General features: G+C 41.7%; 1 protein-coding gene across 1 annotated transcript in view; it reads left to right on the forward strand.

Annotated features, from left to right (window-relative positions):
• LOC110517068 (disintegrin and metalloproteinase domain-containing protein 12) overlaps positions 1–22,441 on the forward strand; it is a 221,485-nt gene extending 199,044 nt beyond the window's left edge. The window contains exons 21-23 of the mRNA XM_036988835.1: positions 487–825; positions 21,671–21,957; positions 22,207–22,441. Coding sequence (XP_036844730.1) covers positions 487–825; positions 21,671–21,957; positions 22,207–22,276 — 696 coding nt within the window. The 3' untranslated portion in view covers positions 22,277–22,441. The remainder of the gene's footprint in view (positions 1–486; positions 826–21,670; positions 21,958–22,206) is intronic.

Below are 22,441 nucleotides of genomic sequence, written 5' to 3' on the forward strand. Positions count from 1 at the left end.
AGGAGAGGGGGAGGAGTGTAGACGAGATGGAGAGGAGGAGGAGTTTAGAGGAGATTAAGGAGAGGGGAGGAGTGAAGAGGAGATTAAGGAGACGGGGAGGAGTGGAGAGGAGATGAAGCAGAGGGGGAGGAGTGGAAACGAGGTGAAGGAGAGGGGGAGGAGTGGAGGAGGTGAAGGAGAGGGGGAGGAGATTAGAGGAGGTGAAGGAGAGGGGCGGTAGAAGGATGGAGATTTGACATGACAGCTGATGATATGAAACAGACTTCCAGGAGGTTCTGCTCTGGTCTGTTTCTGTTCTGGGATATGTTCATTAGGCACCAAACGGAAGAAAACACACTGAAACAGGGAGGGAATACCTGAACTTGCCCAATAAGAAACGCTCATTTTCAATTTCCATTGAAACACATTTTGATGCAGTGGGTACTAATGAATATGACCCCGTTTCTGATTGATGTGTCTGTGATTCTGTATCCCGTCTCTCCACAGCCTCCTGCCCAAAACCAACACCCCCCTGGACAGCCCTACCCCTCCCACAGCCAGCGACGACTACCCCAGTGCTCCCCTGTTCACCTCAGTCACCCCGTCCCCCTGTCCCTGTCCACTACGGCCGTCCCTGGACCAGGACAGCCCAGACCACCTACTCCCCCTCCTCACCGAGCCCTGCCTCCCCATGGACCAGGACAGCCCAGACCACCTACTCCCCCTCCTCACCGAGCCCTGCCCACCCATGGCCAAGGACATGCCCACAGCCACACCCAGGCTCCGCCCAGAGGGGCATCGTTTCGCAGTGTGCCACAGCAACATAACTCCTGCAGGATGGTCTTGGTGAGGCTGTGTGTGTGTGTGTGTGTAGGGGGGGGGGGTCATTGAGCGAGGATGGTCTGACTGTCTTTGATATTGTACCTGAATGAGGACCCAGGGAATCCAGGGAACTACTCCTAACCCAGGTAATATATGGAACTAATCCTAACCCAGGTAATCTAGGGAACTAATCCTAACCCAGGGAATCCAGGGAACTAACCCTTAACCCAGGGAATCTAGAGAACTAACTCTAAGTGACTGGAGGAAGGTCTTGGTGAGGGAGTGGAGGATGGTCTAGGTGATGGGGTGGAGGATGGTCTAGGTGAGGGAGTGGAGGATGGTCTTGGTGAGGGAGAAGAGGATGGTCTAGGTGAGGGAGTGGAGGATGGTCTAGGTGAGGGAGTGGAGGATGGTCTTGGTGAGGGAGAAGAGGATGGTCTAGGTGAGGGAGTGGAGGATGGTCTTGGTGAGGGAGTGGAGGATGGTCTTCGTGCGGGAGTGGAGGATGGTCTAGGTGAGGGAGTGGAGGATGGTCTAGGTGAGGGAGTGGAGGATGGTCTTGGTGAGGGAGTGGAGGATGGTCTAGGTGAGGGAGTGGAGGATGGTCTAGGTGAGGGAGTGGAGGATGGTCTAGGTGAGGGAGTGGAGGATGGTCTAGGTGAGGGAGTGGAGGATGGTCTAGGTGAGGGAGTGGAGGATGGTCTTGGTGAGTGAGTGGAGGATGGTCTTCGTGAGGGAGTGGAGGATGGTCTAGGTGAGGGAGTGGAGGAAGGTCTAGGTGAGGGAGTGGAGGATGGTCTAGGTGAGGGAGTGGAGGATGGTCTAGGTGAGGGAGTGGAGGATGGTCTAGGTGAGGGAGTGGAGGATGGTCTAAGTGAGGGAGTGGAGGATGGTCTAGGTGAGGGAGTGGAGGAAGGTCTAGGTGAGGGAGTGGAGGATGGTCTTGGTGAGGGAGTGGAGGAAGGTCTTGGTGAGGGAGTGGAGGAAGGTCTAGGTGAGGGAGTGGAGGATGGTCTAGGTGAGGGAGTAGAGGATGGTCTAAGTGAAGGAGTGGAGGAAGGTCTAGGTGAGGGAGTGGAGGATGGTCTAGGTGAGGGAGTGGAGGAAGGTCTAGGTGAGGGAGTGGAGGATGGTCTTGGTGAGGGAGTGGAGGAAGGTCTTGGTGAGGGAGTGGAGGAAGGTCTAGGTGAGGGAGTGGAGGATGGTCTAGGTGAGGGAGTGGAGGATGGTCTAAGTGAGGGAGTGGAGGATGGTCTAAGTGAGGGAGTGGAGGAAGGTCTAGGTGAGGGAGTGGAGGATGGTCTAAGTGAGGGAGTGGAGGAAGGTCTAGGTGAGGGAGTGGAGGATGGTCTAGGTGAGGGAGTGGAGGATGGTCTAAGTGAGGGAGTGGAGGATGGTCTAAGTGAGGGAGTGGAGGATGGTCTAAGTGAGGGAGTGGAGGATGGTCTAAGTGAGGGAGTGGAGGATGGTCTAAGTGAGGGAGTGGAGGAAGGTCTAGGTGAGGGAGTGGAGGATGGTCTAAGTGAGGGAGTGGAGGAAGGTCTAGGTGAGGGAGTGGAGGATGGTCTAGGTGAGGGAGTGGAGGATGGTCTAGGTGAGGGAGTGGAGGATGGTCTAAGTGAGGGAGTGGAGGATGGTCTAGGTGAGGGAGTGGAGGATGGTCTAAGTGAGGGAGTGGAGGATGGTCTAAGTGAGGGAGTGTGATGGCCTGGTCTCCTTTCACAGGGCTTATTGAAGAACAGGACCCTACTGCTCCACAGTCAGTGTGGTGGCCTGTTCTCCTTCCACAGGTCTTGTGTGTCCTAAAAAACGTTGTGTGTTGACAGTTCTTTATTTAACTAGGAAAGTCGGTTAAGAACAAATTCTTATTTACAATGACAGCCTAACCCGGCCAAACCCGGACAACGCTGGGCCAATTGTACACCGCCCTATGGGACTCGTAATCACGTCCGGTTGTGATACAGGCTGGAAACGAACCAGGGTCTGTAGTGACTGAGATGCCGTGCACCACTCGGGAGTTGTTTTCAGGCCAGGTTAACAAGGGTTGTAGTGCTGCCAGAGCGCAGGGGAGTTGTAAACAGGCCAGGTTAACCAGGGTTGTAGTCCTGCCAGAGCGCAGGGGTGTTGTATACAGGCCAGGTTAACCAGGGTTGTAGTCTTGCCAGAGCGCAGGGGAGTTGTATACAGGCCAGATTAACCAGGGTTGTAGTACTGCCAACGCAGGGGAGTTGTATACAGGGGAGTGGCTATGAAACAGAGCTGGTTAAACTATTTCTGGAAAATCAGACTAGAGGAGGTTTCTATCAGACTAGAGGAGGTTTCTATCAGACTAGAGGAGGTTTCTATCAGACTAGAGGAGGTTTCTATCAGACTAGAGGAGGTTTCTATCAGACTAGAGGAGGTTTCTATCAGATTAGAGGAGGTTTCTATCAGACTAGAGGAGGTTTCTATCAGACTAGAGGGACATGGAGGTTTCTATCAGACTAGAGGAGGTTTCTATCAGATTAGAGGAGGTTTCTATCAGACTAGAGGAGGTTTCTATCAGACTAGAGGTACATGGAGGTTTCTATCGGACTAGAGGAGGTTTCTATCAGACTAGAGGAGGTTTCTATCAGACTAGAGGAGGTTTCTATCAGACTAGAGGAGGTTTCTATCGGACTAGAGGAGGTTTCTATCAGACTAGAGGGACATGGAGGTTTCTATCAGACTAGAGGAGGTTTCTATCAGACTAGAGGAGGTTTCTATCAGACTAGAGGAGGTTTCTATCAGACTAGAGGGACATGGAGGTTTCTATCAGACTAGAGGAGGTTTCTATCAGATTAGAGGAGGTTTCTATCAGACTAGAGGAGGTTTCTATCAGACTAGAGGAGGTTTCTATCAGACTAGAGGAGGTTTCTATCAGACTAGAGGAGGTTTCTATCGGACTAGAGGAGGTTTCTATTAGACTAGACGGACATGGAGGTTTCTATCAGACTAGAGGTACATGGAGGTTTCTATCGGACTAGAGGAGGTTTCTATCAGACTAGAGGAGGTTTCTATCAGACTAGAGGAGGTTTCTATCAGACTAGAGGAGGTTTCTATCGGACTAGAGGAGGTTTCTATCAGACTAGACGGACATGGAGGTTTCTATCAGACTAGAGGAGGTTTCTATCAGACTAGAGGAGGTTTCTATCAGACTAGAGGGACATGGATGTTTCTATCAGACTAGAGGAGGTTTCTATCAGACTAGAGGTACATGGAGAATTTCTATCAGACTAGAGGAGGTTTCTATCAGACTAGAGGAGGTTTCTATCAGACTAGAGGGACATGGAGGTTTCTATCAGACTAGAGGAGGTTTCTATCAGACTAGAGGGACATGGAGGTTTCTATCAGACTAGAGGAGATTTCTATCAGACTAGAGGAGGTTTCTATCAGACTAGAGGAGGTTTCTATCAGACTAGAGGGACATGGAGGTTTCTATCAGACTAGAGGAGGTTTATATCAGACTAGAGGGACATGGAGGTTTCTATCAGACTAGAGGAGGTTTCTGTCAGACTAGAGGAGGTTTCTATCAGACTAGAGGGACATGGAGGTTTCTATCAGACTAGAGGCGGTTTCTATCAGACTAGAGGTACATGGAGGTTTCTATCAGACTAGAGGAGGTTTATATCAGACTAGAGGGACATGGAGGTTTCTATCAGACTAGAGGAGGTTTCTATCAGACTAGAGGAGGTTTCAATCAGACTAGAGGAGGTTTCTATCAGACTAGAGGAACATGGAGGTTTCTATCAGACTAGAGGAGGTTTCTATCAGACTAGAGGAGGTTTCTATCAGACTAGAGGAACATGGAGGTTTCTATCAGACTAGAGGAGGTTTCTATCAGACTAGAGGAACATGGAGGTTTCTATCAGACTAGAGGAGGTTTCTATCAGACTAGAGGAGGTTTCTATCAGACTAGAGGAGGTTTCTATCAGACTAGAGGAACATGGAGGTTTCTATCAGACTAGAGGAGGTTTCTATCAGACTAGAGGGACATGGAGGTTTCTATCGGACTAGAGGAGGTTTCTATCAGACTAGAGGAGGTTTCTATCAGACTAGACATGGAGGTGTGGAATAAGAATATATAAACAGCTACTCTACAGCTACTCTTCTCTACCTGTGGTCCAAACAGGGTTTAAACACAGCCTACATCATCAATAACACATTACATCATTACTCTAGAAATTGATTTGACTACACGTGTATAATATAAAATCCACAATACCACAGCATTACAGTGTGTGCGTGCGTGCGTGTGTGCGTGCGTGCGTGCGTGTGTGTGTGTGCGCGTGCGCGTGTGCGTGCGTGCGTGCGTGCGTGTGTGTGTGTCTCATCATTAGGACACATCAGGCTCATTAGCAGTGTGTTAAAGCATTAATGAGACGTTAACTCCTGCCATAATGAACAGAAGGTCATTAGGAGGTCATAGCAGACCCGAGGCCTGTCTATTGAAGTATCATCAAGCATCATTAAAGCTGCGATCTGGGATTCTGTTCTTTATGGGCAGATACAGCAAAACATGAATTAAATGACTTTTGAACAGATTCCCAGATTGTAAATTTAAGAGAAGATGAGATTAATGACAGTGTGTGTTGAGGAGGCAGAGGGCGTTTATTGATTTATAGTCTGGAACGAGCTCGGCGTAAATAGACGTGGTAAATTGAGTTGAGCCATATCAAACTAATGTTGGATAAAGCTGTCAGAACGGCCCACTTTACTGCAGTAGAATGTTGTGTCCGGCGTTCCGAGTTCCGGCGATGAAATTCCAGTTCTAGAATGTCCACGGGTCTAAACTGGAACACTTGGTTTCCGCAACAAATCAGAACGTGTGTTCAGTTCTGGCTAACTCACTGGACTATACCATATCTCACTGCATAAGAGACAGGCTTAGACAGGCCTTCCCTTTCAACTGTTGCTTTTCCAGAAAATCCAATGGTTTCGAGCATTAATAAGCAAGGCCTGTAGTCGTGGTCTAACTGCCAGTCCGATCCAACCCCCATCCTGTAGCAGTAACAGATGTTTGGTCCCAGCTCCAGACCTAGGAGCTCCAGGGAGGCTGACCAGGCTGCTGACTCTTCCCACGAAGAGCCTCTCAGCTGGGGGCAGCTTAGCCAGGGCTATGGGGTGTCTATGGGGGTCTTCTGGTATTCAGTAAAGACGCTGTCTGTGTCCATCCTAGTGGATAACTGCCGTTTTGCTGTTAAAAAGACCCTTATTGTGAAAAGCCTCATTTGAGCCCGTTTTGCTGTTAAAAAGACCCTTATTGTGAAAAGCCTCATTTGAACCCGTTTTGCTGTTAAAAAGACCCTCATTGTGAAAAGCCTCATTTGAGCCCGTTTTGCTGTTAAAAAGACCCTTATTGTGAAAAGCCTCATTTGAACCCGTTTTGCTGTTAAAAAGACCCTCATTGTGAAAAGCCTCATTTGAGCCAATTTTGCCCACTAGGGTCTAACTCAGGAACAAGATGAATGGTAAGAGCGCTGTACAGTTACCACTGCATTCACAGTCGCAGGTTTATGTCTGGATTCCATCAGACGTGCACTTTCCTTCTGGCCTGGATTCAATTTGTCTTCCCCATTTGACACTGTAGCCTGTATTTTGGATCGTACTCAAATCGTCCGTCCGTGCGTGACAATACCGGCTGCAAATATTTTCAGATTAGTAGTTGTTCAACAGTAACCTTCACAGAACCTTCAGTAGCCTTCACAGAATCTTCAGTAGCCTTCACAGAACCTTCAGTAGCCTTCACAGAATCTTCAGTAGCCTTCACAGAACCTTCAGAGGCCTTCACAGAATCTTCAGTAGCCTTCACAGAACCTTCAGTAACCTTCACAGACCCTTCAGTAGCCTTCACAGAACCTTCAGTAGCCTTCACAGAACCTTCAGTAGCCTTCACAGAACCTTCAGTTAGCCTTCACAGAACCTTCAGTAGCCTTCACAGAACCTTCAGTAGCCTTCACAGAACCTTCAGTAGGCCTCATAGAGAAAGAACCTTTGTAATGTGCCAGTTTCCCCTCGTCCCACAGCTCTTGGCAATAGTGGAACCGAAGGGGAAACATAACCACTTTACGATCACTTGACGGATGGCAGCGTAACGAAAGCCCTCAAAGCGTCACTAAAGTTTTCAGGGGTATAGAAACCTCTCAAAAACAAAAACAAAAACGTGTGAAACTTGTGATATTCCCGATGAGGCAGAGCGACCGCCCCGCTGTAAACCAGCCAACGTCACTCAAGGGCTTTTGCCATTACTGAGCAGAAACCGAGTCGAGACAAACCCAGCTGTACTGAACTTGGCCTGGCGACACATCCACTATAGCCCTCCAACTCAACTATGGACCGCCAAGACAGTTCCACTGCGGGGTTTTTTTCTCCATTGTTCCCCTCTGATCAGGGACTGATTTAGACCTGAGACACCAGGTGGGTGATATTAATGATCAGGGCCTGATTTAGACCTGGGACACCAGGTGGGGTGATATTAATGATCAGGGCCTGATTTAGACCTGGGACACCAGATGGGGTGATATTAATGATCAGGGCCTGATTTAGACCTGAGACACCAGGTGGGTGATATTAATGATCAGGGCCTGATTTAGACCTGGGACACCAGGTGGGGTGATATTAATGATCAGGGCCTGATTTAGACCTGAGACACCAGGTGGGTGATATTAATGATCAGGGCCTGATTTAGACCTGGGACACCAGGTGGGGTGATATTAATGATCAGGGCCTGATTTAGACCTGGGACACCAGGTGGGGTGATATTAATGATCAGGGCCAAGATTTAGACCTGGGACACCAGATGGGTGATGTTAATGTTCAGGGCCTGATTAAGAACCTGGGACACCAGATGGGTGATGTTAATGATCATGGCCTGATTTAGACCAGGGACACCAGGTGGGTGATTCCCCTCTAATCAGGGACTGATTTAGACCTGGGACACCAGGTGGGTGATTCCCCTCTAATCAGGGCCTGATTTAGACCTGGGACACCAGGTGGGGTGATATTAATGGTCAGGGCCTGATTTAGACCTGGGACACCAGGTGGGTGATATTAATGACCAGGTAGAACAGACAACAAGCAGGGTCCAGACCTCGTAGGGTCAGAGTTGAATACCACTGCATTAGAGTAAGGGGTCTGTGTTTTGCGCAATCTTGTAACAAAGCAAGATTCTATCCTGTATTTTAAGCCTTAAACAGACATTAGAATTAGATTAAAATGGAAGTATTGTCTGGGGATGGTGCTGAACCATCTCACATGAAAAGAGAAGGCGACAGTTTGAGGAAAAAGCTTTCAATTAAGGTTCCAATCCAGGTCATGTGACATGATTGAGCAAAGAACAATTATAGTTGCTGGTACTGTATGGTACTGTATGATACTGTATGGTACTGTACTGTATGGTACTGTATGGTACTGTATGGTACTGTACTGTATGGTACTGTATGGTACTGTATGGTACTGTATGGTACGGTACTGTATGATACTGTATGGTACTGTACTGTATGGTACTGTATGGTACTGTATGATACTGTATGGTACTGTACTGTATGGTACTGTATGATACTGTATGGTACTGTACTGTATGGTACTGTATGGTACTGTATGGTACTGTATGGTACAGTATGGTACTGTATGATACTGTATGGTATGATACTGTATGGTACTGTACTGTATGGTACTGTATGGTACTGTATGGTACTGTATGGTACTGTACTGTATGATACTGTATGGTACTGTATGGTACTGTATGGTACTGTATGATACTGTATGGTACTGTATGGTACTGTATGGTACAGTATGGTACTGTATGGTACTGTATGGTACTGTATGGTACAGTATGGTACTGTATGATACTGTATGGTATGATACTGTATGGTACTGTATGGTACTGTATGATACTGTATGGTACTGTATGGTACTGTACTGTATGATACTGTATGATACTGTATGGTACTGTATGGTACTGTATGGTACTGTATGATACTGTATGGTACTGTATGGTACTGTATGGTACTGTATGGTACAGTATGGTACTGTATGATACTGTATGGTACTTTATGGTACTGTATGATACTGTATGATACTGTATGGTACTGTATGGTACTGTATGATACTGTATGGTACTGTATGGTACTGTATGGTACTGTACTGTATGATACTGTATGATACTGTATGGTACTGTATGGTACTGTATGGTACTGTATGATACTGTATGGTACTGTATGGTACTGTATGGTACTGTATGGTACAGTATGGTACTGTATGATACTGTATGGTATGGTACTGTATGGTACTGTATGGTACTGTATGGTACTGTATGGTACTGTATGATACTGTATGGTACTGTATGATACTGTATGATACTGTATGGTATGGTACTGTATGGTACTGTATGGTATGGTACTGTATGGTACTGTATGATACTGTATGATACTGTATGGTATGGTACTGTATGGTACTGTATGATACTGTATGGTACTGTATGATACTGTATGGTATGGTACTGTATGGTATGGTACTGTATGGTACTGTATGGTACGGTATGGTACTGTATGATACTGTATGGTATGGTACTGTATGGTACTGTATGATACTGTATGATACTGTATGGTACTGTATGATACTGTATGGTATGATACTGTATGGTACTGTATGGTATGGTACTGTATGGTACTGTATGATACTGTATGATACTGTATGGTATGGTACTGTATGGTACTGTATGGTATGGTACTGTATGGTACTGTATGATACTGTATGATACTGTATGGTACTGTATGATACTGTATGGTATGGTACTGTATGGTACTGTATGATACTGTATGGTACTGTATGATACTGTATGGTATGGTACTGTATGGTACTGTATGGTATGGTACTGTATGGTACTGTATGATACTGTATGATACTGTATGGTACTGTATGATACTGTATGGTATGATACTGTATGGTAATGTATGGTACTGTATGGTACTGTATGGTACTGTATGATACTGTATGGTACTGTATGGTACTGTATGGTATGATACTGTATGGTACTGTATGGTACTGTATGGTACTGTATGGTACTGTATGGTATGATACTGTATGGTACTGTATGGTACTGTATGATACTGTATGGTACTGTATGGTACTGTATGGTATGATACTGTATGGTACTGTATGGTACTGTATGGTACTGTATGATACTGTATGGTACTGTATGGTACTGTATGGTACTGTATGATACTGTATGGTACTGTATGGTATGATACTGTATGGTACTGTATGGTACTGTATGGTACTGTATGATACTGTATGGTACTGTATGGTATGATACTGTATGGTACTGTATGGTATGATACTGTATGGTACTGTATGGTACTGTATGGTACTGTATGATACTGTATGGTACTGTATGGTATGGTACTGTATGGTACTGTATGGTACTGTATGGTACTGTATGATACTGTATGGTATGATACTGTATGGTACTGTATGGTACTGTATGATACTGTATGATACTGTATGGTACTGTATGATACTGTATGATACTGTATGGTACTGTATGGTACTGTATGATACTGTATGGTACTGTATGATACTGTATGGTACTGTATGATACTGTATGATACTGTATGATACTGTATGGTACTGTATGGTACTGTATGATACTGTATGGTACTGTATGGTACTGTATGATACTGTATGATACTGTATGATACTGTATGGTACTGTATGGTACTGTATGGTACTGTATGATACTGTATGATACTGTATGGTACTGTATGATACTGTATGGTACTGTATGGTACTGTATGATACTGTATGATACTGTATGGTACTGTATGGTACTGTATGGTACTGTATGATACTGTATGGTACTGTATGATACTGTATGATACTGTATGGTACTGTATGGTACTGTATGATACTGTATGGTACTGTATGGTACTGTATGGTACTGTATGGAACTGTATGGTACTGTATGGAACTGTATGGTACTGTATGGTATGATACTGTATGGTACTGTATGGTACTGTATGGTACTGTATGGTACTGTATGGTACTTTATGATACTGTATGGTATGATACTGTATGGTACTGTATGGTACTGTATGGTACTGTATGGTATGATACTGTATGGTACTGTATGGTACTGTATGGTACTGTATGGAACTGTATGGTACTGTATGGTACTGTATGATACTGTATGGAACTGTATGGTACTGTATGGTACTGTATGGTACTGTATGGAACTGTATGGTACTGTATGGTACTGTATGGAACTGTATGGTACTGTATGGTACTGTATGGAACTGTATGGTACTGTATGGTACTGTATGGAACTGTATGGTACTGTATGGTACTGTATGGTACTGTATGGAACTGTATGGTACTGTATGGTACTGTATGGTACTGTATGGTATGATACTGTATGGTACTGTATGGTACTGTATGATACTGTATGATACTGTATGGTACTGTATGGTATGATACTGTATGGTACTGTATGGTACTGTATGGTATGATACTGTATGGTACTGTATGATACTGTATGGTATGGTACTGTATGGTACTGTATGGTACTGTATGATACTGTATGGTACTGTATGGTACTGTATGATACTGTATGGTACTGTATGGTACTGTATGGTACTGTATGGTATGATACTGTATGGTACTGTATGGTACTGTATGATACTGTATGATACTGTATGGTACTGTATGGTACTGTATGATACTGTATGGTACTGTATGGTACTGTACTGTATGATACTGTATGATACTGTATGGTACTGTATGGTACTGTATGGTACTGTATGATACTGTATGGTACTGTATGGTACTGTATGGTACAGTATGGTACTGTATGGTACTGTATGGTACTGTATGGTACAGTATGGTACTGTATGATACTGTATGGTATGATACTGTATGGTACTGTATGGTACTGTATGGTACTGTATGATACTGTATGGTACTGTATGGTACTGTATGGTACTGTATGATACTGTATGATACTGTATGATACTGTATGGTACTGTATGGTACTGTATGATACTGTATGGTACTGTATGGTACTGTATGGTACAGTATGGTACTGTATGATACTGTATGGTATGGTACTGTATGGTACTGTATGGTACTGTATGGTACTGTATGATACTGTATGATACTGTATGGTATGGTACTGTATGGTACTGTATGGTATGGTACTGTATGGTACTGTATGATACTGTATGATACTGTATGGTATGGTACTGTATGGTACTGTATGATACTGTATGGTACTGTATGATACTGTATGGTATGGTACTGTATGGTATGGTACTGTATGGTACTGTATGGTACGGTATGGTACTGTATGATACTGTATGGTATGGTACTGTATGGTACTGTATGATACTGTATGATACTGTATGGTACTGTATGATACTGTATGGTATGATACTGTATGGTACTGTATGGTATGGTACTGTATGGTACTGTATGATACTGTATGATACTGTATGATACTGTATGGTATGGTACTGTATGGTACTGTATGGTATGGTACTGTATGGTACTGTATGATACTGTATGATACTGTATGGTACTGTATGATACTGTATGGTATGGTACTGTATGGTACTGTATGATACTGTATGGTACTGTATGATACTGTATGGTATGGTACTGTATGGTACTGTATGGTATGGTACTGTATGGTACTGTATGATACTGTATGATACTGTATGGTACTGTATGATACTGTATGGTATGATACTGTATGGTAATGTATGGTACTGTATGGTACTGTATGGTACTGTATGATACTGTATGGTACTGTATGGTACTGTATGGTATGGTACTGTATGGTACTGTATGGTACTGTATGATACTGTATGGTATGATACTGTATGGTACTGTATGGTACTGTATGATACTGTATGGTACTGTATGGTACTGTATGGTACTGTATGATACTGTATGGTACTGTATGGTACAGTATGGTACTGTATGGTACTGTATGGTACTGTATGGTACTGTATGATACTGTATGGTATGATACTGTATGGTACTGTATGGTACTGTATGGTACTGCATGATACTGTATGGTACTGTATGGTACTGTATGGTACTGTATGATACTGTATGATACTGTATGATACTGTATGGTACTGTATGGTACTGTATGATACTGTATGGTACTGTATGGTACTGTATGGTACAGTATGGTACTGTATGATACTGTATGGTATGGTACTGTATGGTACTGTATGGTACTGTATGGTACTGTATGGTACTGTATGATACTGTATGATACTGTATGGTATGGTACTGTATGGTACTGTATGGTATGGTACTGTATGGTACTGTATGATACTGTATGATACTGTATGGTATGGTACTGTATGGTACTGTATGATACTGTATGGTACTGTATGATACTGTATGGTATGGTACTGTATGGTATGGTACTGTATGGTACTGTATGGTACGGTATGGTACTGTATGATACTGTATGGTATGGTACTGTATGGTACTGTATGATACTGTATGATACTGTATGGTACTGTATGATACTGTATGGTATGATACTGTATGGTACTGTATGGTATGGTACTGTATGGTACTGTATGATACTGTATGATACTGTATGATACTGTATGGTATGGTACTGTATGGTACTGTATGGTATGGTACTGTATGGTACTGTATGATACTGTATGATACTGTATGGTACTGTATGATACTGTATGGTATGGTACTGTATGGTACTGTATGATACTGTATGGTACTGTATGATACTGTATGGTATGGTACTGTATGGTACTGTATGGTATGGTACTGTATGGTACTGTATGATACTGTATGATACTGTATGGTACTGTATGATACTGTATGGTATGATACTGTATGGTAATGTATGGTACTGTATGGTACTGTATGGTACTGTATGATACTGTATGGTACTGTATGGTACTGTATGGTATGGTACTGTATGGTACTGTATGGTACTGTATGATACTGTATGGTATGATACTGTATGGTACTGTATGGTACTGTATGATACTGTATGGTACTGTATGGTACTGTATGGTATGATACTGTATGGTACTGTATGGTACTGTATGGTACTGTATGATACTGTATGGTACTGTATGGTACTGTATGGTACTGTATGATACTGTATGGTACTGTATGGTATGATACTGTATGGTACTGTATGGTACTGTATGGTACTGTATGATACTGTATGGTACTGTATGGTATGATACTGTATGGTACTGTATGGTATGATACTGTATGGTACTGTATGGTACTGTATGGTACTGTATGATACTGTATGGTACTGTATGGTATGGTACTGTATGGTACTGTATGGTACTGTATGGTACTGTATGATACTGTATGGTACTGTATGGTATGATACTGTATGGTACTGTATGGTACTGTATGATACTGTATGATACTGTATGGTACTGTATGATACTGTATGATACTGTATGATACTGTATGGTACTGTATGGTACTGTATGATACTGTATGGTACTGTATGATACTGTATGGTACTGTATGATACTGTATGATACTGTATGATACTGTATGGTACTGTATGGTACTGTATGATACTGTATGGTACTGTATGGTACTGTATGATACTGTATGATACTGTATGGTACTGTATGATACTGTATGATACTGTATGGTACTGTATGGTACTGTATGATACTGTATGATACTGTATGGTACTGTATGATACTGTATGGTACTGTATGGTACTGTATGATACTGTATGATACTGTATGGTACTGTATGGTACTGTATGGTACTGTATGATACTGTATGGTACTGTATGATACTGTATGATACTGTATGATACTGTATGGTACTGTATGGTACTGTATGATACTGTATGGTACTGTATGGTACTGTATGGTACTGTATGGAACTGTATGGTACTGTATGGAACTGTATGGTACTGTATGGTATGGTACTGTATGGTACTGTATGGTACTGTATGGTACTGTATGGTACTTTATGATACTGTATGGTATGATACTGTATGGTACTGTATGGTACTGTATGGTACTGTATGGTATGATACTGTATGGTACTGTATGGTACTGTATGGTACTGTATGGAACTGTATGGTACTGTATGGTACTGTATGATACTGTATGGAACTGTATGGTACTGTATGGTACTGTATGGTACTGTATGGAACTGTATGGTACTGTATGGTACTGTATGGAACTGTATGGTACTGTATGGTACTGTATGGAACTGTATGGTACTGTATGGTACTGTATGGAACTGTATGGTACTGTATGGTACTGTATGGTACTGTATGGAACTGTATGGTACTGTATGGTACTGTATGGTACTGTATGGTATGATACTGTATGGTACTGTATGGTACTGTATGATACTGTATGATACTGTATGGTACTGTATGGTATGATACTGTATGGTACTGTATGGTACTGTATGGTATGATACTGTATGGTACTGTATGATACTGTATGGTATGGTACTGTATGGTACTGTATGGTACTGTATGATACTGTATGGTACTGTATGGTACTGTATGGTACTGTATGATACTGTATGGTACTGTATGGTACTGTATGGTACTGTATGATACTGTATGGTACTGTATGGTACTGTATGGTACTGTATGATACTGTATGGTACTGTATGGTATGATACTGTATGGTACTGTATGGTACTGTATGATACTGTATGATACTGTATGGTACTGTATGGTATGATACTGTATGGTACTGTATGGTACTGTATGGTATGATACTGTATGGTACTGTATGATACTGTATGGTATGGTACTGTATGGTACTGTATGGTACTGTATGATACTGTATGGTACTGTATGGTACTGTATGGTACTGTATGATACTGTATGGTACTGTATGGTACTGTATGGTACTGTATAATACTGTATGGTACTGTATGGTACTGTATGATACTGTATGGTATGGTACTGTATGGTACTGTATGGTACTGTATGATACTGTATGGTACTGTATGATACTGTATGGTACTGTATGGTACTGTATGGTACTGTATGGTATGGTACTGTATGGTACTGTATGGTACTGTATGATACTGTATGGTACTGTATGGTACTGTATGGTACTGTATGATACTGTATAATACTGTATGGTACTGTATGGTACTGTATGATACTGTATGGTATGGTACTGTATGGTACTGTATGGTACTGTATGATACTGTATGGTACTGTATGGTACTGTATGATACTGTATGATACTGTATGGTATGATACTGTATGGTACTGTATGGTACTGTATGGTATGATACTGTATGGTACTGTATGGTACTGTATGGTATGATACTGTATGGTACTGTATGGTACTGTATGATACTGTATGATACTGTATGGTACTGTATGGTATGATACTGTATGGTACTGTATGATACTGTATAATACTGTATGGTACTGTATGGTACTGTATGATACTGTATGATACTGTATGGTATGATACTGTATGGTACTGTATGGTACTGTATGGTATGATACTGTATGGTACTGTATGGTACTGTATGGTATGATACTGTATGGTACTGTATGGTACTGTATGATACTGTATGATACTGTATGGTACTGTATGGTATGATACTGTATGGTACTGTATGGTACTGTATGATACTGTATGATACTGTATGGTACTGTATGGTATGATACTGTATGGTACTGTATGGTACTGTATGGTATGATACTGTATGGTACTGTATGGTACTGTATGGTATGATACTGTATGGTACTGTATGGTATGGTACTGTATGGTACTGTATGGTACTGTATGGTACTGTATGGTATGATACTGTATGGTACTGTATGGTATGGTACTGTATGGTACTGTATGATACTGTATGGTACTGTATTGTACTGTATGGTACTGTATGGTACTGTATGATACTGTATGGTACTGTATGGTACTGTATGGTACTGTATGGTACTGTACGATACTGTATGGTACTGTATGGTACTGTATGGTACTGTACGATACTGTATGGTACTGTATGGTACTGTACGGTACTGTATGGTACTGTATGGTACTGTATGGTACTGTATGGTCATGTATGATACTGTATGGTACTGTATGGTACTGTATGGTACTGTATGGTATGGTACTGTATGATACTGTATGGTACTGTATGGTACTGTATGGTACTGTATGATACTGTATGGTACTGTATGGTACTGTACGATACTGTATGGTACTGTATGGTACTGTATGGTACTGTATGGTACTGTATGGTATGGTACTGTATGGTACTGTATGGTACTGTATGGTACTGTGTGGTCATGTATGATACTGTATGGTACTGTATGGTACTGTATGATACTGTATGGTACTGTATGGTACTGTATGATACTGTATGGTACTGTATGGTACTGTATGGTACTGTATGATACTGTATGGTACTGTATGGTACTGTATGGTACTGTGTGGTCATGTATGATACTGTATGGTACTGTATGGTACTGTATGATACTGTATGGTACTGTATGGTACTGTATGGTACTGTGTGGTCATGTATGATACTGTATGGTACTGTATGGTACTGTATGATACTGTATGGTACTGTTGGGTACTGTATGGTACTGTATGATACTGTATGATACTATATGGTACTGTATGGTACTGTATGGTATGGTACTGTATGGTACTGTATGGTACTGTATGGTACTGTGTGGTCATGTATGATACTGTATGGTACTGTATGGTACTGTATGATACTGTATGGTACTGTTGGGTACTGTATGGTACTGTATGATACTGTATGATACTATATGGTACTGTATGGTACTGTATGGTATGGTACTGTATGGTATGATACTGTATGTTATGGTACTGTATGTTATGGTAATGTATGTTATGGTACTGTATGGTACTGTATTATACTGTATGGTACTGTATGGTACTGTATGGTATGATACTGTATGCTATGATAATGTATGGTATGACACTGTATGGTACTGTATGATACTGTATGGTATGATACTGTAAGGTACTGTATGTTATGGTACTGTATGATATTGTATGGTACTGTATGATATTGTATGGTATTGTATGGTACTGTATGATATTGTATGGTATTGTATGGTACTGTATGGTATGATACTGTATGGTACTGTATGGTACTGTATGGTATTGTATGGTACTGTACTGTATAATACTGTATGATACTGTATGGTACTGTATGATATTGTATGGTATTGTATGGTACTGTACGATACTGTATTGTACTGTATGATATTGTATGGTATTGTATGGTACTGTATGGTATGATACTGTATGGTATTGTATGGTACTGTATGGTATGATACTGTATGATACTGCATGATACTGTATGGTACTGTATGGCATGATACTGTATGGTATGATACTGTATGGTAATGTATGGTACAGTATGGTAATGTATGGTACAGTATGGTACTGTATGATAATGTTTGGTAATGTACTGTATGATACTATATGATACTGTATGGTACTGTATGGCATGATACTGTATGGTATGATACTGTATGGTATGATACCTTATGGAACTGTACTGTATGATACACTATGGTAATGTATGGTACAGTATGGTACTGTATGGTACTGTATGGTACTGTATGATACACTATGGTACTGTATGGTACAGTATGGTACTGTATGATACTATATTGTACTGTATGGTACAGTATGGTACTGTATGGTATGATACTGTATGGTACTGTATGGTATGATACTGTATGGTACTGTATGGTATGATACTGTATGGTACTGTATGGTAATGTATGGTATGATACTGTATGGTACTGTATGGTATGATACTGTATGATACTGTATGGTACTGTATGATACTGTATGGTATGATACTGTATGGTACTGTATGTTATTGTATGGTACTGTATGGTACTGTATGTTATTGTGTGGTACTGTATGGTACTGTACTGTATGATACTTTATGGTACTGTATGGTACTGTATGATACTATATTGTACTGTATGGTACTGTATGGTATGATACTGTATGGTCTGATACTGTATGATACTGTATGGTATGATACTGTATGGTACTCTACTGTATGATACTGTATGGTATGATACTGTATAGTACTGTATGTTATGGTACTGTATGATACTGTATGGTATGATACTGTATGGTACTGTATGGTATGATACTGTATGGTACTGTATGATACTGTATGATACTGTATGATACTGTATGGTACTGTACTGTATGGTACTGTATGATACTGTATGGTAATGTATGGTACTGTATGGTACTGTATGATACTGTATGATACTTTATGGTACTGTATGATACTATATTGTACTGTATGGTACTGTATGGTATGATACTGTATGGTCTGATACTGTATGATACTGTATGGTATGATACTGTATGGTACTCTACTGTATGATACTGTATGGTATGATACTGTATAGTACTGTATGGTATGGTACTGTATGATACTGTATGGTACTCTACTGTATGATACTGTATGGTATGATACTGTATGGTACTGTATGTTATTGTATGGTACTGTGTGATACTGTATGATACTCTATGGTACTGTACTGTATGATACTGTATGGTATGATACTGTATGATACTGTATGGTATGATACTGTATGATACTGTATGGTACTCTACTGTATGATACTGTATGGTATGATACTGTATGGTACTCTATGTTATTGTATGGTACTGTGTGATACTGTATGATACTCTATGGTACTGTACTTTGTGATACTGTATGATACTGTATGGTACTCTACTGTATGATACTGTATCGTATGATACTGTATGGTACTGTATGTTATTGTATGGTACTGTGTGATACTGTATGGTACTCTATGGTACTGTACTGTATAGTGCTGTATGGTATGGTACTGTATGATACTGTATGGTACTGTATGGTACTCTACTGTATGGTACTGTGTGGTATGATACTGTATGGTACTGTATGGTACTGTATGGTATGATACTATATTGTACTGTATGGTACTGTATTGTATGATACTGTATGGTCTGATACTGTATGATACTGTACTGTATGATACTGTATGGTACTCTACTGTATGATACTGTATGGTATGATACTGTATAGTACTGTATGGTATGGTACTGTATGATACTGTATGGTACTCTACTGTATGATACTGTATGGTATGATACTGTATGGTACTCTATGGTATGATACTGTGTGGTACTGTACTGTATGATACTGTATGGTATGGTACTGCATGGTACTGTATGAGACTGTATGGTACTGTATGGTACTGTATGGTATGATACTGTATGGTACTGTATGGTATGATACTGTATGGTACTGTACTGTATGGTACTGTATGATACTGTATGATACTGTATGGTACTGTATTGTACTGTATGATAATGTATGGTACTGTATGGTACTGTATGATAATGTATGGTACTGTATGTTATGTTACTGTATGATACTTTATGGTACTGTATGGTACTGTACTGTATGATACTGTATGGTATGATACTGTATGGTACTGTATGGTACTGTACTGTATGATACTGTATGGTATGATACTGTATGGTACTGTATGGTATGATACTGTATGGTACTGTATGGTATGATACTGTATGGTACTGTATGATACTGTATGATACTGTATGGTACTGTATGGTACTGTACTGTATGATACTGTATGATACTGTATGGTACTGTATGATAATGTATGGTACTGTATGGTATGATACTGTATGATACTTTATGGTACTGTATGGTACTGTATGGTACTGTATGATACTGTATGCTATGGTACTGTATTGTATAGTAGTGTATGATACTGTATGATACTGTATGATACTTTATGGTCTGTATGATTCTGTATGATACTGTATGCTACTGTGTGCTACTGTATGGTACTGTTTGTTACTATATGATACTGTATGATACTGTGTGATACTGTTTGTTACTATATGATACTGTGTGATACTGTATGGTACAGTATGGTACTGTATGATACTGTATGATACTATATGGTACTGTATGATACTGTATGGTACTGTATGATACTGTATGGAGTATCTAAACACTCTTTCCTTCTTAGAGAAACGATGTGTGTGTGTGTGTGTGTGTGTGTGTGTGTGTGTGTGTGTGTGTGTGTGTGTGTTTGTGCGTGTTCTTTATTTCTGTCCGTCTGCCTGTCTGTGTGTGTGAATGTGGAACATCTGTACGCTAGGTAACAGCCAGACAGTTAATCATGATGTCATCCTTCTACAGTAGATTACTAACACATGACGGATCTTCATCACATGCTGCCTGATTCTTCAATGGCCCTATTCCCTTTATAGTGCACTACTTTTGACCAGGACCTATAGGGTAGTAGTGCACTACTTTAGATTAGGACCTATAGGGTAGTAGTGCACTACTTTTGACCAGGACCTATAGGGTAGTAGTGCACTACTTTTGACCAGGGCCCTACAGGGAATAGGGTGCCATTTTGGACACATATATATATACTGTCTGTCTGGGGAGGGTGGGAGGGAGGGCTGCCATGGTGACCAAGGGATGGTGTCGATGGGTAATACAGGCAGACAGAGCTCAGATGAGACCCGGGGTACAATTAGGTGGCTTTGATCGCCCCCTGGTGGTGTGTGTGGGTCAACGTTATCATCTGAGTCGACTGATTCCATCCGTTTTCAGTTCAGACTAAGCTTTGAATGAATCAGCATGGCTCATTTTGGACTTAATACTGCTTTACACATGTTCCAAATTGGGACAATAAAGAGTTGGTTTGATTTGATTGATAGACTGATTCCTTCATTCATTGATTGTTTTGATTGATTGTCGGTGTGTCTGTCTTTAATAGGATTTGGAGATGCCAAGTCCACCCCAGAAACCCCTACCTGCCGATCCCCTGGGCAGGAATACCCAGAAGCCTCTACCTGCCGACCCCCTGGGCAGGAATACCCAGAAGCCTTTACCTGCCTACCCCCTGGGCAGGAATTCCCAGAAGCCTTTGCCTGCTAACCCTAACCCTAACTCCCCCGGAAGGAGTGGTCATCTGATTCGTAGTCCCATTGCTGTTGGCGTCCCCATCCCTGTACCTGTCCCCGGTGTCCCCAGGCCGCTGAGACCTGTTCCACACCACAACAGGTGCGTCCCAGATACTTTGGACAACACTCAGCATTAGATCAATCAACTTATAGTCTCGCTTGACAGACTGTTACTGGCTGGCCAAGGAAGATTTTGGCCAAGGAGGATTTTGTTCAGCGTTCTGAGATGAATCAATTTATCCAGTCATGCCAAGAATAAGTTTTCTAACCATTCACTTGTGAATTTCTGGACATGACACTTAACATGCACTTTTAACATCTATCTCCTTTTCCCTCCCTCCCCCCCTAGATCTGTTCCTAAGCAACCCCCAACACTACCTAAGCCTCGTATGATCGTCCACGCCAAGTTCAGCAGCTGAGAGCAGCTGGACTAAACTTGAAGGGGAATTAAAGGACGTTCTTTCCGCGAGACGACAAAGACATTTCACTTGCACTATGAAACTCTGAAAACCTTAATGATGTGGTGTCTCTGAGTTTTTGAATAACGGGGACGGAGCGTTGGGCGGGTGGCGTGTCAGCGAGTC

The sequence above is a fragment of the Oncorhynchus mykiss genome, chromosome 1 (genome assembly GCF_013265735.2).
Source record: "Oncorhynchus mykiss isolate Arlee chromosome 1, USDA_OmykA_1.1, whole genome shotgun sequence".
Taxonomy (NCBI): Eukaryota; Metazoa; Chordata; class Actinopteri; order Salmoniformes; family Salmonidae; genus Oncorhynchus; species Oncorhynchus mykiss.